This window comes from Mustela nigripes, chromosome 13 (genome assembly GCF_022355385.1).
Source record: "Mustela nigripes isolate SB6536 chromosome 13, MUSNIG.SB6536, whole genome shotgun sequence".
Lineage (NCBI taxonomy): Eukaryota > Metazoa > Chordata > Mammalia > Carnivora > Mustelidae > Mustela > Mustela nigripes.
This window is the reverse complement of record NC_081569.1, coordinates 98,880,818-98,904,952: the sequence shown is the minus strand read 5'-3', so window position 1 is coordinate 98,904,952 and position 24,135 is coordinate 98,880,818. Positions and strand designations below refer to the sequence as shown.

Sequence of the window (24,135 nt, the reverse complement as noted above, 5' to 3'; positions counted from 1 at the left end):
TTTATACAGAATCTTCTCCTAAAATGGAGAAGTCAGTATTGTCTTGCATCAGGCCTTCAGTGAGGACACGACCTTACTGTTCTTAGCTCTAACCGTGCTGGGGACTGTCTCAGGGACTTGGTCTGTACTGCCCTGTAACCCCAGCCTTGTGCTTCCATCCTGTCCACAAGGAAATGCAGAGGGAAGAACGGGGAACACACAAGGGTGTCTGTTTGCTATGCGAAGCTAGGCTCACGGTGACCTACTGAAGTTCGTCAAGTTTAAAAAGTGCCAGAGCCATTTGTTGGTCTTTTTTTCTTGGCAAAGATTCTGTAACCTACTCCAGCCAGCATCACCGAGGCAATCCAAGAATAAGCCGGTGGCCCTCCTTTATTTCTTTTTAGGCCACAATATGGGAATAAGAATATTCCCCTGCAAGAACACACGGTGTGGGTTTTTTCCTAAAGCAACGGGAGGAATTTACCAGAATGCAAAGAGGTCCCTTTGGAGACTCAGCCAAGGCATCCCAGTTAATAGCAGACTAACACAGAATATTGGAAGAGTCCATGGGGGCAGTGGGGCAAGTGGTGCTGGACCTCCTGAAAGACGGGGTGGGGGGAATCTGGTCTGGGGCATGTGATAGCAGCAAGCCCTTGGGTCTAGACTAGGAGTTACTTGGAAAAGGCCCAACTGCCTGAGGTAAGAGGGGTGAGGAGATGTGGGTGAGCTAGAGAGAAATGAGAGGGAATCCAGGAGAAAGTGATACTAGGAAGTTAAAGTACATGGCAATGTCACCATGTCTACTGATGCCAAGATGCTGGTCTGTGGTGCTGTGAGAGCAGCTGAGAGCGAGGTAGGGCTTGGGGTCTGCTGAGCTGGCTGTCAAGATAGGGACCGGGGCACAGGCAGAAATCCAAGGCAGAAGCTCAAGTTATCACAGACAAAGCCCCATTGGTAGCCAGGATGGCTTGACATGAAGCCTGGGAGGTTTGGGTAAAGCTCCTGAAATCTTTTAGATCTAAGATCAGAATTAATTCTAGGGACTGAGACAAAGCTGAAACCAAGTGAGGATGAGCAGGGGTCCCACTGAGGAGGAAGGAGGAACGTCATCCCTGGGAACTGGGTAGGCCTGTCCACAGTGGTGGGGGGGTGCAGGAGGGGAAGAGGGAGGATTGTCTTTTACATATATTATGTCAGGCTTTCTTTATTTTCTTCAATTGTAGCAGATTTTTAAGTATTATCTTTATTTCTTTATTTCTATTTTACACCTGAGGAATCAGAGGAGTGAATGGAAGTGCCCAGAGTTAACGGATTCATTGTGTCTGGGGTTCTTTCCCACATTATCTCTGTGCCCTTGGTTTAGCTAACTTTATGAAGTTTCTTTGGTGGTGGCTTAGCAAAGTGGTGGCAAGCACGGAGAGCCTGGCTTTTTATCCCTGCTCCAGCTGCTTCTGACTGTGTGACCTTTGCCAGGTTACATGGCCTCTCTGTGCTGTAGTAAAAATGAAGATATTAATACCTGCCTCACAGTGTAGTCAAGAAGATTTAAAGGGGGGGGGGGCGCCTGGGTGGCTCAGTGGGTTAAGCCACTGCCTTCGGCTCAGGTCATGATCTCAGAGTCCTGGGATCGAGCCCCGCATGGGGCTCTCTGCTCAGCGGGGAGCCTGCTTCCTCCTCTCTCTCTGCCTGCCTCTCTGCCTGCTTGTGATCTCCGTCTGTCAAATAAATAAATAAAATCTTTAAAAAGAAAAAAAAAGAAGAAGATTTAAAGGGATGGCATATGTAAAGGTTTTAGAACAGTGCCTGGCAAATAAGTTTACAATGAGCATTACTATTGTGTTCTATCCAGAAACAAAACTCTCTAGGGAACGTTTCAGATATTGAGCATTTCTCTACCTAGTGAATGGATGGGTCTGTGGCCAGGTTAATCCTATTAAGTAATACCGCAAAAATCATTCTTCTTTAGTCTTCCCAATCTTAAAAAAGCAAGGTTTACCCAGTTATTAAATTTTGACTTAGGAATTAGTGAATTTTAGTGAGAGACTGCCCAGTGTCGAGGCAGAAATTTGGGGTATGAGCTCTTGCTGTACCACTTCTTGGCTTTGTGAGCTGGGGCAATTTTTCTGATGTCTCTCACCTCTCTGCAAAAATTACCGATTGGGGGGGGATGATCGCCCCTCACAAAGTCATCCTGAGAATCACACGAGGTGATCCAGTGAGAGCGCTTTACAATAAAATTATGCCGTGTATTGGGATGTTTTTATTCCCCGGACACAAGCCTACTGTAAGCAAGAAAAGGTTAGTTGTCTGTAGGGTAGGCCATTCTTGAATTTAATACTGCAACTTAAATAATCCAGCTCAGCTTGGGGTATTAGTATTTTAGCAAGGTCTCCAGGTGGCCCCCCACAAAGAGAGGAGTATGCGGTCGATCCCGAGGAGTCCTTGATCTCCTGACCATGCCGTTCTCTTTATAACAACCACATTGTGCTTGTGTGATCTGTTTCCTCTCTACCCATGCAGGGGACTCAGACCCCATCCTCGTGAATCCTTGCTACGACGGGAGACACACATGTGACATGAGGGCTCAGTGCCATCCAGGGGCTGGGGTAGACTACACCTGCGAGTGTGCCTCTGGGTACCAGGGAGATGGACGCAACTGTGTGGGTAAGTTGTGTGGGCTCTGTCTGTTCTCGGGCTTCTCCAGCTCTGTGTTACCAAAGCCTGGCGTGTCTGTTTAAGGGTCTTCGCTGATGCACCAGACACGTTTAGCAGCTGTTAACCTAAATCTCTTATTTCAACACTAAAGCATATTCTAGTTAGAGTTGAGAGGATAGTTGGGAGGTGGGTATTTGAGGCTGGGACTGGGAAAAGGAGACACGTATTGCAATTCCTGCATATTTTGAGCTCTCAAGTTTGGTCATTTTAACCCTGTAGCAAGTGTTTCTTATATTTACTAAAACGTATGTTTTCTGGTTATCTTTAGGTTTCAAACCTTATGTTCCTTTCACCCATGAAAGGCCTTTTCCCCACAAGCTATAGAAATTCCTTTACATTTCTGAAAGAAGAATTGTTAGTGTGTTTTTCTTTTAAATGTTGAGTGGGTTTTATTTTTTACTGTTCAGAGACTTCTCAGAATATTCAATTATTTTCCCTGTGACTTAACTTGAATGACTTCAAATAAAGATTATAACCTACAACATGCATTCATGTTTGATGCTTAGAAATACTACATTTTGACTACCCCCCCCCCCCCCCCCAAGACACACTAATTTATTTGTTCTGTTGGCGCTTCATGGCAGTGAGAAAACATTGGGTTTTTAGACCTGCCCACTTGGGGAACCTTTGATTTAAGCAGTACTCTTCTGTCCTTATTTCTTCTTAGATGTAAATGAGTGTGCAACTGGCTTCCATCGCTGTGGCCCCAACTCCGTGTGTATCAACTTGCTGGGAAGCTATAGGTGTGAATGCCGGAGTGGTTATGAGTTCGCAGATGACGGGCACACTTGCACCTGTGAGTGCTAGGACGCTATCTCTTTGGCCAATATGGCGCTGAACCTTGCTCTTTGATTCTTTAGTGTTTCTTCTCCGACCTACAGGAGTTCTTCCATATGGATTTAGAACACAGTTTACTTTGAAATCATCCAAAGCTATGGATCAGTTCAGCCCTGTGTTGTTGTTTTTCCCTAAATAGATACTTTGGTATTGAGTTACTAGAAGATGTTCATCCAGTTGGGATTCCCATTTGTCTTGGTATTTGGCCCAATCATGTAACTAGAATCTGAACCTCTAATACCACCAATTCTAGATAGAAGTAAAATAGTTCTCAAATTTAAATGGAACGGATTAGAATTCAAAGATGCTTGTTCCATGTGCCCAGCTATAGATCTCCCTCTGTAATAAATCGAATCTTTCTAGGGTAAAGAAAAAGAAATCTTTGGATCTAAAAGTAGATTCAAAATAACTAGGATTCCAGATTCATCCCATTGGTAGAGCCAGAGGATGATAGAGAAAATACACTTTTTAACCCAGTGGGATGGAAAAGTAACCATGATCATAGAAACTGTGTGTGTGTAACTCTGGTGAGTTACAAACTTTAATCAAGGGCTATTTTAATGACTGACCTCATACCTAGTGTTTTAACCACAAACCCAGAGTAGTGCTTCTCAAACTTAAAGAAGCCTACAGATTATCTTGGGGTCTTGTTCAAAGTCAGATTCTGATTTGCTGGCTCTGGGATGTAAGCCCTCAGATGTCCTGATGCTATTGGTGTGGGGATCACACTGTGAGGGTCAAGTCTCACTCATTCGCAGGTCTGAACTCTTGGATGTTCTTGCCTTCTTCTCTTTTCAGTGATCAGTCCCCCTCCCAACCCCTGTGAGGATGGCAGTCATTCCTGTGCCCCCGCTGGCCAGGCTCGGTGCATTTCCCATGGAGGCAGCACGTTCAGCTGCGCCTGCCTTCCTGGTTACACAGGCAACGGGCACCAGTGTACTGGTGAGTACCTGTGGGTTGTCAGCCTCAGTGACTCTAGACAGTCACCGTGGATGCAACATCCACACATTGCTGGAACCCTTCTCAAAAAGGTCTCTTCCTCAACTCACACAGCCTTGGTATTGTTTGAAGGGCAAGAGAAAAGCTGTCCTTTGAGTCAGAAAGCAGAGCCAAGGGTGTTTTCCCTTGGACTAGATTGTTGAGCACATATGGCTGTCCTGGAGCGCTAGGAAGCCACCACCAGCTTGTAACCTCCTGTTCCTGGGAGCTAGTGTAGGCTGCAGGAACTTTGGGAAAACCCACTCACCTGTCCGGAAGTCTCCATCCTTCAGTGTCTTTGGTTAATGGCTTAATCTGGCACTTCAGTCAGGCCTGACTTTTAGTTGCTATTCCACTGGCTGAAATGGTATTTTAAGCAGTCTCTAAACATACATGCAATGCTTTCCCTCTAATTTTTTCCCACCCTCTTCTCTCCCTGGTGGGAGGGGGGAGGAGGAAAGAGTGAAAGAACTCGACCATTATAAAAGAATAGGAATGCATATCTAAGCACTTACAACTTTTTTCCCAGAAATCTAAAGACATTTAAGATGGTTAAGGCTTGATATAAATCACTAACCTGAAATGCAGGACTAACTTAAAATTTAAATTGGTTAGCTAATAATAATGATGCATGAGGTTGTTACTAAACTAGGTATAATTTTTTTATAAACTAGGTATAATTTTCTGGGTATAAATGTCCGTGAAACCGGGATTAATAGTACTTTGATATAGAGATTATTCAGCAAATCTACATAATCCGTTAAAGGTTTTCAGAATGTATCCAGTGACGTGATGGAATTGAAACTCGATTTCATGCTGTCAGTAAAATGAGACACTGGGAGCAAGAGAATGGTGGGGAAAGGGTCTGGAGATAAACCTGGGGCACAGACTTTCCCCCTTTCTTCAAATCGCTGCTTGCATTGGCCAGGCCACCGTACACCTGGGCACCCTGAGCTGATTTGCTGGAACAGCTGTGTAACTTCCCGGAGCTTTACAGCTGCTTAAATACCATCTCTCCCCCCTCCCCCACCCCCGTCCTTACCAGATGTTTGCTTCTCATCCTCCTCCCATTCCTCTTCCCTTCAGTTTTCAGTGGAGGGGCTGCCTGAACCAGCAGACGGAAGCCATATGTTACGGACAGAACAAACGTGTCGGGCAGCACAGCCATTCTCTCCCTCCCAGATATGATGGGCCATTCAGTATTATCTGAATTGGCTCTTTAATGTTCCCACTTCTGTTGTACAGAAGCTCTGCTGTAGGGTTTCCTTAAAAAACACAATTTATACTGAAATGACCCAAAGCCCTTGCTCAGTTCAGCCCCATTTGGTTTTCTTCCCCCCGCCCCCCTGCCAAAAACACCCCCTGCTTTAGAGCTCAAGGGTTTCTCCAGTTAGACTAAGGGAGATTTGGAATTCACAGATGCTTCTCTCACTTGACCAGCCCAAGAGCTCCATCTACCCTAAGAGTCTACAGACAGAGGGCAGCCTCCACAGGTGTGCGGGTTAGGGTATAGGGGGGCACTAACTCCTCCTTGTTCTGTTATTTCTCACAGTGGTAATAATACCTTTTCCGCTCTTGTAAAGTTTTGTCATTTTTTGTTTGTTTTTGTAGATGTATTTATTTAAGATAGAGGGAGAGCACGAGTGGTAGGAAGGGGCAGAGGGAGAAGGAGAAGCAGGGAATCCAACACACAGCTCAACCCCAGGACTCTGAGATCATGACCTGAGCCAAAGGCAGGTGCTTAACCGACTGAGCCACTCATGCAACCCTGTCATTCAGTTTCATTTAACACACTGCTGGTTCTAAAAAATGAGACTGCATGGAGAATCAAAATCTTGTCAGAATTTCATATTTAAACATCTGGTTGCTCGGGACAGCAGAGATGGTGGTTTTAAGGTATTTAACTCCTTAGGTCTTTGGTTTAAAGCTAACAAGTTGAAATTCATTGCAGCCTAGATGTCATGAGTGTTAATAATCAGAATGTTCATTGAGTTAGATGCTTCTTGTCCTAATCCCTTGTAGAATCATTCCCTTTTCCTTCTTTTAACCTCTATTTGTCCTGTAAGACTTTGATTACCTTGGGGGTCATATTAGGACCCTGAAATTGGTCATTTTTCTGTATTGAGAACTCTGGAATAATGCCATTCATTGTTACTACTGCCCTCTTGCTGATTTCTACCTTTTTTAATTGTCCCTATTCAATCTCTGCTTCTCTACTTTTGAGATTTTCTCTGGAACCCACAAACTTGAAAACATGCCAAACCCATCCGTTGCTTCCCTAGTGTATCAGTTATCTACTGCTGCATAACAAATTACCCCCAAATATAGCAGCTGTAAACAAAACACATAGGTCAAGGACCTGGGAATAGCTTAGTTTGGTCCTCTGCTTTAAAAGGTCCTACAAGCCTGCAACAAGGGGTGCGGTAGGCGTGGGGTCTCATGTAAGGCCTAACTGGGGAAAGATTCTCATGTCGTTACTGGCAGGATTCAGTTCCTTGAGGACAGGGTCCTTGGGTCCTTGAGGACAGCTAGCCTTGGGTCCTTGCTAGCTGTTACCTGGAGATATCCTTCAGCTTCTTGACACATAGACCTTGAACAAAGTAGCTTACTTTCCTCAAAGCCAGTGGCAGAAAGTGTACTAGCAAAATGGAAGCTAAAAATCACAAAATTGATATCCCCTCAATATTGCTTTGGTGTATTGGTCAGATGAAAGTTACCAAGGGAAGGAAATTACACAAGATTGCAAATACCAGGAAGGAGGGATCTTTGGGGTTTCTTAGAGGCTGCCTTTCAGAATCAGTTGCCATTCCAGCTTTTCAGACTGGAGTAGTAGAATATGAATAGTCATTTTCCTGAAGACTCTGCCATGCCTATATGGGTCTAGGTTAATCACGAAGGTGACTTTCAGGTTTGTGTGTGTGCGTTTGTGTGTGTGTGCGCGTGCACACACATATGCACACACACTTTTCAAGGTATACCACAGTATACATGTGTCTCTGTGACCACAGAGAGAGAAAACAGAAAATAGAGAAAAATAGACAAAAAGGCTCTATGTTGTGGAAAGTGTGCATTCTTGAAGCATACGTAGTTTCTCTACTCCATTAAAGTAGCAGTAAAAGGGTGTGTGGGTTTTTCTCTAGCCATTTGGTCAAAAATGGAGTTCCCTGGAGAGGCTGAACTTGGCTTTGGGCTCTCAGTCTAGTCTGAGACACTAGCAGGAATTACTTTTATCCAAGTAGGATTAAATCTTTTCTAGCTTCCCTCAATCAATCCCAGCTTCAACAGTTTCAAGATTGATTTCAACCTTGTGTTGGCGTGAGCTGATATTTCTCAGGCCTGTTTGTCCTCCTAGATCTTGGTGACTTTGCTAGGTGCAAAAAAAGATTGTCTTGAGTCAGGGTCTTTCCAGGGAGGAGCAAGTGGCAAGTGTGAGTTGAACAGGCAGGACGTCCCTCCGAGCCCTGAGTGCTCAGGAGCGACACGAGAAGACGTTCTTAGAGTATTCTCTCTCAGGTCTCCTATTCTAAGAATGGAGAAGTTAGGTGAGGTATGGTGATGTTGATGTAAGCACAGGAGAAGAGACGAGGCTGGGAAGGAAGGAGTTCTCTCCACTCATGGGCTCCAGAGAAAGGGTCACCACATACCACACGGGGGCACTACCAGCGGGTACTTGATTGAATAGATGGGGAGTGACAGTTTGTGGCCTGAAGTCTTTCCTGGTCTGGAAATTTCACTGGATGCTTTGGAAGCAAAAGGGTGGGGTAGGGAGTGATGGGTTAGTGGAGAGCTAGAGTCTGATAATCCAATGACTGTTTCAAAGGGACTTCCCCTGGTTTTGGGTGTGGGCAGAAGGACGGCAATGAGAAGAATGTTGAAACACTGAAGTATGAATTCAAAATTGAAGATTTTAACACATTTTCCATACAGGCTTTTGTTTTGTTTTGTTTTTTTGTTTGTTTGTTTTTACTAGTTTGATAGGTAAGAGAATGGAGAATTATGCTGAGATTCAGCCATGTTTCATTATCTGAATAGCAAAGGAGATCTACAATGCCTTGAACCTTGTTGTCTTGACCTCAGTGTCCTAATAGCCCCTGACATTGGTTGTTAAGCATAAATGGCAGCCCCTCCCCCAGTGGTACAACAAGGAGTCTCTCCCTTGCCAAGGGGCTGAAAGTCTTTCCATGCTTTCTGTCCTGACACTTGACATCCTGTGACATAGGGAAGAGCTCCCCATTTTTACTCAAAAGCTCCAGTCCCCTCCAAAACATCCTCAGTGTTAGCACTCCTGAGGTGGAGCCATCACCTGCTCTGAGCACGGGCGCTGGAGTGACTGACTGGACTATTTTCTGTCATGATGGGAGGTCTTTCAAGAGGCACCAGGACTGTTCTATGCTTCAGGAGCCTTAACATCCTCCAGCCTTAGGGGATGGATGCTCCTCATTTGTGATGCTTTCTATCCCCTCAAGGACTTTTCTCCCTGTTGGTCATTTATAACCATTACTGTCCCCTGTATTGGGAAGGGTGACTGCTCTTTCATTCTGACCGGAATTGTTAGGCCATGGGCTTTCCAAACATGAGATAACTTGGTAGCTATGGGGCGTCCCCTCTCTCTGAGTTCCAAATAATCTCAAGGAGCTGATCCCTCAGTTCTAGAAATAGGCCCTGTGTCTCAGGAATTCCTGCTTCCTGTCATTGCCTGGGGTTCCTGTTAGCATGAGAAGTACTTTTAGCATATGTATTATGAATAGCTTTCACTTCCTGCATTGACTTTCCTGGGGGATGTTCATTTTTACAGCTTTGGTTTCCCAGCCCTTTGCAGGCCCCAGGGAGCTGGATAGCCACCAGCTTCCCCTAGCGAAGTACTGGGGTTGCCCTTTTGAAGAGACAGAGAGCCAAACTCAGGGATGATTAAATATGACAAGAGAGAACCTGTATTGATTAGCTCAGAGACAGGAGACAGGTTTTTGTTGTGACTAATTTTGTTCGGTTTCTTTTTGGTTACTTGAGGAGCTAACCAGAAAACCCGGTTTGTTTCTGACTTTGCAGAGGAATGTGAAACTACTTTCCTGCCTTTGTAGGTGGACAGGAAGTGTGCTCCTCTGGACAGAGCCTCTCTGGGTAACATTGAACTTGGTTGTGTCAAGCATTCAGGATTCTCTTGGACTTAAGGGAGCTCATTTATTTTGACCAAGTTTCCCCAAGACTGAGGTCACACAAAATGTGAATTTGCTAATGACAGGGTAAGAGATTCCTCTCCTGCGAACAGAACATCTTGGTTTCCCATCCTGCATGTTGGCTCACCAATACCTGGTAAAGGTGTAGAGCCATGGAAAGGGGGCCCAGTGAGAGAATGGTCATAGCAAGGCTGGGGCTGACTGCCCTAGAGCAGATCTCATTGGGTGCATGGGAGGCCTGGCGAGGAGCCACCTCTGTCCCCAGCCAATTGAGGTCACATTCAGGCGGTTGCTCTCCAGCATCCTCAGTTCTGTGTGTCTCTGCCGCGGTCTGTAGCAAATGGATGCAATTCACTCCCGGGACTCACCACCTTGTCGGTTTCACACTGATCATCCCAACCCACATTTTTTCCTATTCACACATTTTTATATCCTTTTTTGGGCGTCTTTGTGGAAGCGACTTCTTGCTTTTATTTTCAGCCAAGTCTTGATCTGACCTCCACCCTTTATCTTCCTTTTACTCTGGAAGACTTCCTGTCTTTGCAGATAGCTTATTTCAGTCACTGGCCATTGGTTTTATTTTATGTATTCAAGAATTTTTTTTTTTTTTTTTTTTTTTTTAATTTTTAAGTAATCTCTGCACCCAGCGTGGGGCTCAAACTCATAGCTCTGAAATCAAGAGTCGTCTGCTCCACCCAGTGCCCCTGGCCATTGGTTGTAATAGTTTGACTCTCAGAGGTTTTTTGGGGGGGGGGGGGGGGGAGTGCCTTGCTACTGTTGGCATATGCTAGTTGCGCTAAGTAAAAGGACTGTAAGCTGGCATTTGGAGTTCTATGATGTTGCAGTTTGGAGAATTATGAAAATCTAGTATTGGCAAGGGAGGTATGCTGAATTATTGATACTGATAAGCCTGACAAAGTCCGATTTTTTAAAAAAGATTTTATTTATTTACTTGTCAGGGAGAGAGAGAGAGAACACAGACAGGCAGAGTGGCAAGCAGAGGGAGAAGTAGGCTCCCTGCTGAGCAAGGAGCCCATGCGGGACTCAGTCGGAGGACACTGTGATCATGACCTGAGCCAAAGGCAGCCACTTAACCCACTGAGCCACCCAGGTGTCCCAAATTCAGATTTTTTAATGTGTTGCTTCAAAACTTGTGATATTTTTCTTATACACTTTTCTATTTCTTCTAAAGGTAGACGGTAAAGACAATTTCTGATTACTTGGGCATTGTCGCTAGTAGGACTCTGATTACATGAGACTGAATGTGCTTCTACCTTAGTTGAAAAAAGCACTGGGGCCTCCCCGGGCTGTTCTGCATCTGCATGTTGGTGCTATAGGGACAGGGGGCCAACCGGGCCAGAGCAAAGCCATTGTTAGCGTATTTACTGTTGCAGTATGGAAAGGAAGTGAATGATTTACAGTCTAGAGGCCAGTTCAAAGGTGATAACTTCCTGGAATTCACTGTGGATGAAAGATGCTCTAGAAATACACTGCAGGATATTTTTTTCTGGAAGTGACCACACATTTGATTTCTACCTCATACATTCTTAACTCCCGTGTCCCCCAGCTTTGTACATTAAGCTTGCCTTTAGCTCTTACTCTATTTCTGCTTGTGCCCAGAGGTCTTCTGAGGTTGACCCCTTGTGTACTAAGGCCGTGCAGTAGCCCCGGGTGTGTGCGGTGAAGTCATGCTGTTCCTTCCTCCCTCCCCCTCCCCCTCATCTCTGTTCCTGCCTCCGCAGATGTTGATGAATGCTCGGAAAACAGATGTCACCCGTCAGCTACCTGCTATAATACCCCTGGCTCCTTCTCCTGCCGATGCAACCCTGGCTATCATGGGGATGGATTTCAGTGCACACCTGGTAAGGTTTGGAGAGCCAGATGAGGCATAGAAAACCCTGGATCCTTCAATGTGATTTTTCTATAGCCTTTAGTTCACTCTTATAGGAGACCAAGGCTTTTCCTGTCCCATCTAGCTGCCTAGTCTACTGAGTGCTCACTGGTTCTTAGCGTTCTGGGAAGCCAGGAATGTGACCCATCTCATTGTCCTACCTAGGGTCCCACCCATTGTGTTCAGCTCCCTTCGTGAGTGGCTTTGCCTGGGGGAAGTACTGAGATCAAGCTTGCTGAACAGGAGCCATGTGTGTTGGTGGTACCAGCCATGAGCTTGTTGTAAGCCCCATGACTATACTAGGAGGTCTTGGCCTGCACGCTGTGATCTAGTGATGGCCATTGACTTGGAGCTTCTCAGACTTACCATTCTGGACTTCAGGGGCTGAACAGAGTTTTACCATCTTTTCCTAAGTCTCTTGGGAGTCTTTGGATAGTGGCTATGGGTGGCTCTTCATTTTACCCAGACAGCAGTGGGGAGTCAGCCCGGAACAGGGTGAACTGTGAGACTTAAGGAGAAATTAGGGAGATAGTGGCAGAAACAAAAGAATCCAGGAGTTCAGAATCTCAACGCTTTGCTATTTCTCCCATGTAATGCTTCCTTCCAAGTATGTGGAGGGGAAAACAAAAAACCCCTTGGCTAGGAGACTTTGACACTAGCTGATAAGAGTGGACAGGTTGCAGTGTCTTTTATTCCTCCTTTGTACATCTCCTTCACCCGGACCTTGGAAGACCCCTCCTCGGGGCTGAAACCCTGCGAACAGCAGCAGCGCCAGGCCCAGGCTCAGCACGCCTATCCCGGCAGCCGGATGCACATCCCCCAGTGCGATGAGCAGGGCCACTTCCTGCCGCTGCAGTGTCACGGCATGACCGGCTTCTGCTGGTGTGTGGACCCCGATGGCCACGAAGTCCCCGGCACGCGGACTGCACCCGGCTCCTTGCCACCACGCTGCAGACCACCAGGTGAGAAGTCAGGAAAGAGAGCCAGTTCCAGCCTCGGCCATGGGCTCGAGAAGTGAAACGGAGGTGACTGGGGGGGCAGATGATCACCCTTGCCCAGACCGAGCAGACGCCAGACCCTGGGCCCATCTCCACCCTGTGGAGGCTTCGTCCTCCTGGGAACCCTGGAATGGTCTGTGCACACCTGCGTGCACATTTGTGTGACAGGGACGGACATAGGTACATACGTGATCACCCGTATGGGCTGCGGCCTCACACTTGTCCAGGACAGGCCTAGAAGTGGAGACTGAGTGTGTCGGTCAGGCTGAGGCCATTCCCCTCCATCTGTTATGGCAGCTTTGGGAGCATTTGGAGCAAGAGGATCTTGCCAGACCAGCCTTTCATCCCAAAGAAAAACTGCCTTCCCTTATTCCCCTCTATCCCTTCACTCCACTTTCGGAACTACAGCGATGAAGGCCACTTTAGTATTGATGGGAAGGACACCTGTAGGGGGTCCAGCTAGTTTGCTCTACGCTAATCACCCAGCTGTCTCCAGCCAGGCCTGGCATGTCGACAGGGAATCCCCACCTGCCAAGGCCACCGTCAGAAGAGGTACAGGAACCTGTGATGTTAGCCCATGCAGTGACATGCCGATGGTGAGCATGTCTGTTACCGTCTGAGCACTCCCCCTGCCTCCCCTCCACCGTCTGGATTATTTAGAGTGGGAAGACTTTTTTTTTTTTTTAACTACAGAAGAATTTTATTATGAAGAACATAGGACTGAATTGAAACCTTTTTAGCCAAAATAACTCCTATAGCCCTGAGCCTACTAATCACAGGTCCATTTCTACTAATGAAAAAGATAAATACTAATCTTGACTTTTCATGTATGAGAGTGAGAAGAGCTGGAGAATTACCACCAGTTTTGATCCCTTTGGAAATACCATTATCGCGGGCACATTAGGGCTTCTAAGAGTCATACAGGTAAAAATCGGTAATGCTTGATTCCGATGTATGTCCTTGTTTCCACAGTGACACTCCCAGTTCCTCTCTGTCCCTATTTTTAGGAAAAGATTTTGCAGGTCCAAAAAAAAAAAAAAAAAACCCACCCAGAAATACCCTGTTTCACTCCTGCCTACTCTTTAAAAAAGTCTCGGTTCTAACTCCATCTGGGATTTAAAGAAATCAGATGGTTGGGACACGCCTTAGGGAACCGTTCAGTTCTGTTACACTTACTAAGACGAGCATGTGTTAAGGACAGTGATTCAGAAGGGAGCCAAGAGATTGAGAAATTAACGACCAAAGGAGGGACGCGTTCTCTTGTGCACACTCTTTCCTCATGGCCCAGACTTCTCTCTCGGTGCTGATTCGGCCTTGGCTGCCATTTCCTACTAGTCACCTCTGTTATTAATGGGGTTGGCTTGAAGGGAGGGAAAACACTCTGTGTCCAAGATTTCAAAATATTTAAAACCCTGCCAACCAAAAACAGAAAAGAAAGAAAACTGGTGAATTAAGAAGGAGCTTCAAATAGTAAAGAACAAGAGGAAGGCACACATATTAATGATGTGAGGTGCCCATTTCCCAAGAGGCGGGGTGTGCTATCTGCATTCCAGTGAGCTTTGCCTCATTGGCTGTCCCCTGAACCAAGAATGTCCCCTCTGAGTTTGTAGTGTGGGCCTGGGGCAGCATTGGGAACTTCTGCAGGGAATCCCAGTATGAGGTAGATAGCTAGTTTTTTTTTTTTTTTTAAAGATTTTATTTATTTATTTGACAGAGAGAGATCACAAGTAGGCAGAGAGGCAGGCAGAGAGAGAGAGGAGGAAGCAGGCTCCCCGCTGAGCAGAGAGCCCGATGTGGGACTCGATCCCAGGACCCTGAGACCATGACCCGAGCTGAAGGCAGCGGCCTAACCCACTGAGCCACCCAGGCGCCCAGATAGCTAGTTTTTGAGGAAGTGACATTTCTCCATCTGGGGTCTTTGAGACACCTCTGGGGGAGGAAGCAAGAGACTGTCCCTTCTCCATGAGGTCTTAAAAAGAGCTTGGCTTCCCATGGGTCATAAGCTATAGAGACGACCTGAAGAATATCCACGTCCCCCAAATCTGGCAAGTCTTGTAGTTGAGCTGGTCGGCTTTGAGCTCTGAGGATTTTACTTACCACCCTCCCGCTTTCCTAGAGGTGCACTTTGGTACTAGAACCAAAGTGTAATGTTTCCAACTTTGTTCTTTGAAGCCGTTGGAGGTTTTGACCTCCAAGAAATCACTGTTTTAAAGGGACTCTCTTCCTGGCTGCTGGTAGTTTACACTGGGAGGCAGGACAGAGAAGGTAGACCACACGAGTATGAAAGCTTTGGTAATTATCCTAATGGGAGACCATGGGGCTTGGACCAGGGTCATAGGGGTGGATGTGGAGAGATTGATTTTCTCAATGTATTTTGAAGGGACAGCTGAGATTTTCTGACCTATCAGATGTGGAGAACGAGAGAGAAAGGCGTCAAGGATTCCTGGGTTTGGATAATGGAAAATGGAGGTGCTACTGACTGATAGGGAAATGTCTAGGGGAGAGTTGTCTAGGGCAGTGTTGATGGTGGAAACCAGGCACCGTTTTTTTTGTTCTGAGATGTATGTTATACATCCAGGTGGTAGTATCAAATCGGTACTTGGCTATACAGTTCTATAGACCATAGCCTTTCAGTTGCACAAATTAAAGAAGGCAAAGCACCTTCTATTTGAATTCCTTTAGATGAGCCTATGCTAGATGGGTGGATGAGTTATCTAAACATCCTGCCGCAGAGTCCTCACAGACTGAGAACCACCATGTTTGTGACAGAGTGACAGCCACGTGGAAGCAAGGCTGGGAGAAATCAGCTAGAGAAACTGCTCTGCAAGAGCTCACAGGTTAAGCCTGGTGGTGAGCTGGGGAGGAGGAGCAGAGAGAGGAGGATGCTGGAGATGGGAGGGGGCAGAGCTAAATGGCAGGAAGCTGGAACCTACTGGAAAAAAGGTTCAGCTCTGAGCCAAAGGGCTTCCAGGAACTGGAGTGTCAAACAGTCAGCAGGGAGCTGTTGGCCCCCTTGTCTGCTGTGTTCACCAGTGCTAACGGCAGCAAGTCTTACTCCATAGTTTTCCAATGAGCAGACATGAGGGCCACAAAGGTAGAACACTGAGGGATAGTTTCTAAGACACATCACCAGTCTCAAGATTGCTTTCTTGGGTGTGGGTCCTGGAGCTTGAGCCAACTGGGAAAGAGTAAATATTACCTTGAAATATCACGTGGCCACTGAGTCCCCGAGGAGGGTTCCCACCAAGTGCTCAGTTAGCAGAGGCCTTGGGCCCAGGCGGAATAGTCCCCGTGAACCTCTCCCGGCCTGAGCATGCCCTGCAGCCCTGATCTTACTTCCTCTGGCCCTCTACTGATGTGGCTGGCTGGCCTTGATAACAAATCCTCTTGGCCCAGGAGACTTTCCTTCTCCAGATTCCTGTGGAGAGCTTCTTAGAGCACTTGACTGCTGTGGTCCAGTGTCCAGGGGCTTGGCCGAGACCTTGTTGGTGGACACTGGGAGGAGGGAGGCCAGGTGTGGGGATCTTCAGCTACATGCCGTATTCTGTCCTTGGCTCACCATCAAAGGCTTTTTGTCCCCATCTGCTCAGAGCCCACCCAGAGGCCCCGGACCGTCTGTGAGCGCTGGAGGGAAAACCTGCTGGAGCACTACGGTGGCACGCCCAGGGATGACCAGTATGTGCCCCAGTGTGATGATCTGGGCCACTTCATGCCCCTGCAGTGCCACGGGAAGAGTGACTTCTGCTGGTGTGTGGACAAAGATGGCAGAGAAGTGCAGGGCACCCGCTCGCAGCCAGGCACCACCCCTGCCTGTAAGCACCCGGGGACTGCCCCATTCAGCACACCGCTTGGAGGGTTTGCTGGAAGTCAACTGCCAGCTGTGGGTGAAGGTGGGGGAGCCAGGGGGTCACCAGGTCCAGTGAAAGAAGTCACTAATACACTGTGTTGATTTACATTCTGGTCTACCCGAGATCCCAATTTGGATTTCGTGTTTGGTTTTGTCATTAGCAGTTTCTGTAGTGAGAACATCTGGAACTCCGTTCAACATGCAGTTACTCCTCCTCCCCAGCCTGGGGTGAAAGGAGACACGTGTCACCCTGGGGGCCCAAAGAAAAGCGGACACAATACTGGCTAGTTTCTTTCCTTAAAAAGGAAAAAAATCTCTTGCTTTGTTCGGAGGGAAATGTTTTGCTGTCTTCCTCTCTAGTAACTGGCAGTGTTTTTACATAATCTTTGGGGGGCGGGAAGCCTAGAAATTAGAATTTCTTTTAAGGAACATCTGGAACACATCTGTCTAGGGTAAAATCTTTTGATGTTTTTGGAGGTTCTGCTATGTGGAAAGTAACTTCTTCCCCTTCCCCACCTACTCTTGTTTCCCACCCTGTTCTTTAAACCTTCCTGCTCTTTGCCACGGCAGGTATCCCCACGGTTGCTCCACCCACAGTCCGGCCTGTGCCCCGGCCTGATGTGACCCCTCCCTCTGTGGGCACCTTCCTGCTCTATGCCCAGGGCCAGCAAATCGGTCACTTGCCCCTCAATGGTACCAGGCTTCAGAAGGACATGGCCAAGACCCTGCTGTCCCTGCATGTAAGTGGATTTCGGCTGTCGTGGGTGGGACTGCACAGGGCTTTCAGATCACAGCAAGGGCCAGAGGTAAGGGGAGGTCTTGGAGGGTTTCTGGGCTGTAGTCCGACACTGTCATGGGTCTGACACTGCTCTCACAGGAAGTGGGGGCACTGTTGCCGGGAGCCACATCTCACTGGCCCAGGCTTTCTCCGGTGGTTCATGGGGTTTCAGATACAGGGAGAGGGAGTTTGAGATTTGTCAGGATACTGAGGCAGTATGACGAGTCAACCTTGACCCAAGTCCCCAGGATCCTCTCCATGCCAGACCTCTCCAGAGGGTCCAGGACGACCACCCGAAAGGTGTGGTTTCTGTGGTCAGTTGAGAATCCCAAGTGGAAATAAATTAATGACTGCCTCATTGTTGCAGTCCCCTCCCCTCCCATTCTGGTTCTGTGGATCAGTCACTTCTCTAACTCCTTCACAGAAGCTCTGGGCAGGGCTGGGAAAGGAGCTTTCCCTAGATGCCTGTTAGAGCACTTGACTGCTCCTGTGCCAGCAGCATCCCTACTGTCAAAGCACTCCATTTTGGAGGAGCAATTTCTTCTCTAAAATGGGAGAAAAGAGAAGGGAGTTCACCAAAAAGGCACTGCCACTTATAAAGGGTACAGAACAGTAGAATGTCCATGTTTGCCTTTACTTCTGGAACAAACTTCTTTTTCGGATTCCAAATAAAGTTTAGAAGCAGCCAGCATTCAGAGGAAGATGTGTTTTTCCTTAAGATTTAGGTTTTGTAGTCGTGCTGGCAAACACAGGCATGCTCCTGTGCAAGTTTCTCTAAAAGATGTAGAAACTGAGAAATTGCCAGCACCTCAGTCTAACTATCCACTGAGTCTGACGGCTGTGCGGCATTTCTGAACTTGCCTCTCCTAGGGTGGTGGAACTGACAGAGAATGTAACATGGGCTGTAAGCATGTCTTGGGGAAATGTATTTAAAATGACTTATTCTTCCAAGAAACTCGAAAAATCAATACATGGCTTTTAACAGACCCCATGATTCCCTAGGTCAATGGAAGCCAACATGGATGTGCACTCCTGTCTCACACAGGGGACTTTTACTTTTCAAGTACAACACACTTCACTTTCAGATTATTACATATATACTGCCTACTTTTTCACAGGAGCCAAATCCTGCTTTGTTCAGTGTTTTTTATATTGACTCCTCTCCCAGAAGCACGTCCAGCCAGCCCCAGGAGGTTCTGTTAGGCAAGCCAGGAACTGGCATGACCTCAGGGACAGCCAGATGGCCCCTAGATGTTGGCTTTGCACATCTGTTCAGTTTCTCAGACCAGGGGTCGGAGCTGGAAATTGTATGAAGCAAGTACTGTGTAGCTCTGCAAAGAAGTATCACAGACTAAGCATTTGAAAAAGAAGACTGCTTTTATTTTGCAATAAAAGGGAAAGATCTCCCTAGCCAGAGGTTTGGTGACCACCAGTCTTCAGTTTCTTAACCCACCTAACTGGAGACTTTGTTTACATAAGCATACAACCCATTTGCTTCACAGTAAGGAAGCAGAGATAGGGGTGAGGGGATTGCACTTTAGGGAGAAGATCATATTATAGGCGAAGGGGGAATAGATTTTGTCATCAAATGTTGGTGAATTCTTGGAAAGACTGTTTCAAGAGTGCTGATACCATTTGGAAGGAATAACAGATTTTTTTTGCCCAGTAAAACATTAAGAACTTAATTTGCTGAGCCTAACATTTGTCCTTTACTCACTAAAGGAGCTGCTTTTTTTTCATGAAGTCGTTTTATTACTGCTGGCAGTAACAGCGCTTATTAAGCACTTGCTGGAGACTAAGGACCAATCAGGACACTGTACAGGAATTTACGGTATTCATTTTTAAAGCAGCACTATGAAGTAGGTACTGCTATCTGCATTTTGCAAGTGCACAAATCCAGGCATAGAGAGGTTAAGTCGCACACCTAATCAGTGGCCAAGCCTGGCTGGGCCCCCAGAAGTCAGCCTCCAAGCCCACTTGTGTAACCATGCTGCTTATTAGCTGCCCAGGAGACTGTATTATGGGCTATTCCCTACAGCCATGCGTGCAGCTGCTGAGAGCAAACTCCAGGGAAATGCAGAGCTCCTAATTCTTCCAGTTTCATGTTTTGATCCACAAAGGGCTCCATAGTTGTGGGAATTGACTATGACTGCCGCGAGAGGATGGTGTACTGGACAGATGTTGCTGGACGGACAATCAGCCGTGCTAGTCTGGAACCAGGAGCAGAGCCTGAGACGATCATCAACTCAGGTCAGCAACTTTATCCAGAAGACACTGTATTTCATTTGACTCTACTAAGTGCAAAAAAAAACCCCAGTGCCATACAAGTTGCGTTACTGAGTGGTACCATACCAGTCCCTCTGTAAACACATATTCATATGCAAGAAACGAGAAGGTGATTCTTACTCTGAGCCTGCTGAGAAATCGGGCTCCCAACAGAAAGGGCTCACAGTGGGAACTCAGGGTGGCCACAGCTGCTGCTGCATATGCCTGGTGCCATCGGGCCAGTGGGTGTATCAGTCTAGAGGAGAATAAGAGGTGGCAGAACAAGTTCCTCTGTTAACCTGCTGCTTGCAACTGAGCGCCTCTCAGGACTTTCTTTTTAAACTTTTCAAACCTAATAGATCTCCCTGCTTCAGGTTCCCTTTTCATACCTGCAAATGCTCTAGTCCTGCCATTGTTCTATTTCCAGGTCTGATAAGCCCGGAAGGACTTGCCATCGACCACTTCCGTAGAACAATGTACTGGACGGACAGTGGCCTGGACAAGATAGAGCGAGCCAGGCTGGATGGCTCCGAGCGCCAAGTCCTCTTCCACACGGACCTGGTGAATCCACGAGCCATTGCTGTGGATCCAATCCGAGGGTCAGCTGGGCTTCCCTATTCTCCTGCTACCTATAGATCCTATTCTGAAGCCCTTGGATTTTAAATGCCTTGTGGAGAGGGTCAGAACAAGAGTGTAAAAGCTCCAGTGCATGAATTTAACAGTATTTACATAGGATCTACTAGGTGTAGACACTGTTCTAGGCAAAGACAAGGTCTATTCTTTCATGGAGCTCATACTCTAGAAGTTAGTAAACTAATGAATAAACTAGGAAATTATTAAGACTGTGGTACAATACACAGAGAATTCAGAGAGTAAGTGAGAGGGACTAGGGGCTCATGCTGATCAGATGATCGGGCCAGGCTCCCTCATACTTAACCTGGAATGAGGTGGGTCTCCTTTAGCAATGCAGTAGGAAATCCTAGTATTGAAATCCTAGGTTTACCTTCATTAAATGGTGGAAGCAACCAAAACTCAGAGACCGACACTTATTTCTCAGACTGCATTTTCACTGTATTTAATTTATCCCATAGCAACTTGTACTGGACAGACTGGAATCGAGAAGCTCCTAAAATTGAAACATCTTCTTTAGAAGGAGAAAACAGAAGAATTCTGGTGAATAAAGACATTGGACTACCTAACGGTTTAACCTTTGACCCCTTCTCCAAACTGCTCTGCTGGGCAGACGCAGGTATTACTGATGGCAGCGAACACACCGCGCTCCCTTACCATGGGAGCCGCTCTCTACCTCAGATTTTACAGCAAAGCCAGATCCCATCACATAGAACTTCTGGCTTAAATTTTTAACAGTACAGCACAGAATCTACTCCTTTAATTGGTGTATAAACCGTTAAAGAACATTTTGTATTGGTATTTATAATCTTCCTGGGGTTTGGGGGGGAGGGCGGTGGTCTGTGACTTATGTGGTAATTTGAGGGCCAGTACTATGTCGAGCTCATTTTTGTAATGCTTGCCCACAAACACCTGGCCTAGTTTTTTTAAAGTAAAAAGAAATTTTACTTACTGCTGAAAGTGACAGACTTAGATAACTGAACAAAGTTTTCTCTTTTTTTGCCAGTATTAGATCATTTTTAAGTATCTGTTGCTTTACCAGTCAATAGGTTATCATGGTGAGGATATTTGGAAAGGGATATGGCAGCATGGCCTTCAGTACTAAGTCTGGGTTGCCAATACCCAAGTCCTCTCTTTTCTTATTAGAGTGTGATTTCCTTATTAGAGCAATTTGAAAAAATGCTGTATGTCTACTTTCATACTAAAGAATATGAAAAGGTGCATTCTTAAAGAGTTTATGATCTAACAAAAAGAATTATAATGTAGATGAGTTGCATTTTTAAAAACTATTTGAAATTTAAAGCCAGGCTCCATAAGAAACTTGTTTAAGTATTACAAAATTTTGAAGACTACTTCCTTTACCCTGAAAAACATGAGCCATGTTACCATTTTAGCCACTTTTAATTCCTTATCTAGGAAATAAGGTCTTCAAAAAATATTTAAGGATTTTCGTTAAAAGGCATTATACATTGCTTATAAAGGGCAAGTATGTATCTAGATACTATGTTCACAACAATTTATAAGGTGAGACTTTAAATAGAACAAAGTTTATCTCTAATGTCCTACTTTGGGAGAAAAAATGCAATCCTCTCTTTGAAGAAAGGATCAAGAGTCTAAATTCTAAAAACTAGAATGCTATTAAACAAACTGAAGACTGGTAATAGAAAGGAAAATTTTCGTTTCTAATTTGTATCACTGCATTGGGAATAAAATGTCTTATTTCCTATTCTACCTTTGTTTCCTTTTGGAAGGCCTCTACCTGCCACAATTATTTTCGGCAAAAAAATTTCTTTCTCATGGTATGAAAGGATCTCATTTTCCCTCTCTGATGTTTTAAAAGGAACCAAAAAACTGGAGTGTACACTTCCTGATGGGACTGGACGGCGTGTTATTCAGAACAACCTCAACTACCCCTTCAGTATTGTTAGCTACACAGATCACTTCTACCACACAGACTGGAGGAGGTGAGCCTGACACACCCTGGCCAAGCCTGAAAAGGCAACTAGTCTGGAAGACATACTACCATTAGTAGCATTTACCTAATGCCTCTAATGACTTTAGTAATTAAACTCTCCACTGAAGTTTTCATTACCTCTTAATTAGTAGATAACATTGTTCAAGTGTTATTTCTTTTAAAATCATAATGGTATTGCTCACAGGTTGCTTAAAAATGGCAGAGATGATACTAAACTGTCTAAGAAAGGAAGTGCATTAATCTAAATCTGATCTTCAGAGAATAAAAGACTATACTTAAGTGGGACCATGAGGTGTATTAGCTGTATGATTTAAATTGATTTTTAGAAAATGACATTATGGACATACTAGTTGTCCACATGGGAGAAGGAAAAGTACTGTAATTTAGACTAGTTCTCCAAGGAGGGATATTAAAAACATATCTAGATGTCTAAGCCTTTCTACCCCATCCTTTGAAGTCTTGATTTAATTGGTCTGGCAGGGGGTCCATGCATCAGTATTTTAATAGCTCCTCGAGTAATTTGTTTGGCAAGAGCTGAGAAGCACTGATTTATACCAGTGGTTCTCAAAATTTAGGATAGTATCAGAATCATTCCAAAGGACTGTTAAAAGAGATTGCCAGGTCCCATCCCATAATTCCTGATTCAGTATGTCTAAATCGGGGCCCAAGAATTTGTCTTTTTAGCAAATTTCCAGATGACGCTGGTCTGGGGACTACTTTGAGAACCACTGAGAGAGGAAAATCTTTGAATCTAAAGGAGTCAAAACACACTTGGTTAAATTAAAAAGATACTCTAGAATGCTGGCTAGCAGAGATTCTCTATTGAAAGTAACTTTTTTTCTATCCCACAAATTTACTCTTCCTTTCTGTTACCAGGGATGGTGTTATATCTGTAAATAGAGACAGCGGCCAGTTTACTGATGAGTATCTCCCAGAGCAGCGGTCTCATCTCTACGGGATAACTGCAGTCTACCCCTACTGCCCAGCAGGTAAATAAAATGCTCAGGCTGCTCCTTTGGACCAGTAGGGTAGAGAACGATGTATCTGGCAACCGATTACCCTTGGCTTAAATATGGCTGCTGCCACTGACACCACCGAGAGCCACTTTGAATGGGAAAGTTAATGGCCATCACATAGGGTAGTAGACTGTTCACCCTAAGTCCATAAGCTCAACCATACACAAAAAAGATCAGCCTAATAGGATATTTCCCCTTTAAAATACTTCCTGTGGCAACAGGATTATAAAATAGTCACCCACTGTTCCTTTCACCTCTACTCACAGGAAGAAAGTAAACATGGCATCAGGACTTGGAGTTTACAATCAGAATCTGGACCCTAAAGAACATTTACTGCAAACAAAGGTGAAGAAAGTGGAAAAAGGAATTGGACTTACAAGTTGAACTCTTTCAGTACAAACAAAAAGACTCTATCTTGTGAAAAGTTTATACCTCAATCTTTACTACTGTATTTTGAAAAACAAAAGTTACTACAGGTTTTAAAAATAACAATTTTAATTATTGCTTATTAAGCAATTTTTTATAAACATTTCTATCATATTTAAAAGGTCAAATGCATTCAACAAAGAGCCAATAAGAATATGTTAAAACCCTAAATCTGATTTTTGCTAAGAATTCTTCCTGGCCAAGTAATTAAGGTAGGATGATCAGTATAAAGACACAATCCCAAGGATTATAAGCCTTGATCTAGAGAAGGCTATGCAGAACTGGTGGGGAAAAAAACAACTTATTTATAGTTTCCCAGCAAAAGTTGTTTTTTTTTGTTTGTTTGTTTGTTTTACCTCTGCATCACTGCATTTCTATTTATATTAAAAGGTGCTAGAATGTTTCAATTTGTATCTAATGATCCTGTAAGTCCCTCTATAGTTACCCTCAGAAGTTACTACATTTTTAATACCAAAGATGTAACAATTCTCAAATTTTCTAGATTACTCCAATAAAATATTTTAAGTTTTCCTAGGATTTAAGGATCTGTATTGTCTATATAACAAAGCTGGGGGGTGGCATGTACCTCAACCACAAAAGAGGATGATTAATTATATAGACACAGA

The 24,135-nt window shown here is 45.2% G+C and overlaps 1 protein-coding gene across 2 annotated transcripts in view; it reads left to right on the top strand.

The window, feature by feature from the left end:
• NID2 (nidogen 2) overlaps nucleotides 1-24,046 on the top strand; it is a 60,913-nt gene extending 36,867 nt beyond the window's left edge. Inside the window, exons 9-21 of one of the 2 annotated variants that reach the window (XM_059373199.1) lie at nucleotides 2,500-2,643; nucleotides 3,362-3,490; nucleotides 4,330-4,473; nucleotides 11,426-11,545; nucleotides 12,306-12,536; nucleotides 16,163-16,384; nucleotides 16,990-17,159; nucleotides 19,318-19,447; nucleotides 19,890-20,061; nucleotides 20,554-20,711; nucleotides 21,933-22,056; nucleotides 22,944-23,056; nucleotides 23,350-24,046. In XM_059373199.1, the coding sequence (XP_059229182.1) occupies nucleotides 2,500-2,643; nucleotides 3,362-3,490; nucleotides 4,330-4,473; nucleotides 11,426-11,545; nucleotides 12,306-12,536; nucleotides 16,163-16,384; nucleotides 16,990-17,159; nucleotides 19,318-19,447; nucleotides 19,890-20,061; nucleotides 20,554-20,711; nucleotides 21,933-22,056; nucleotides 22,944-23,056; nucleotides 23,350-23,360 (1,868 nt within the window). In that variant the 3' untranslated portion in view covers nucleotides 23,361-24,046. Of the gene's footprint in view, nucleotides 1-2,499; nucleotides 2,644-3,361; nucleotides 3,491-4,329; nucleotides 4,474-11,425; nucleotides 11,546-12,305; nucleotides 12,537-16,162; nucleotides 16,385-16,989; nucleotides 17,160-19,317; nucleotides 19,448-19,889; nucleotides 20,062-20,553; nucleotides 20,712-21,932; nucleotides 22,057-22,943; nucleotides 23,065-23,349 lie in introns of those variants that run through there. The other variant, XM_059373200.1, reaches the window with a different exon arrangement.
• The last annotated feature ends 89 nt before the right edge of the window (nucleotides 24,047-24,135 follow it).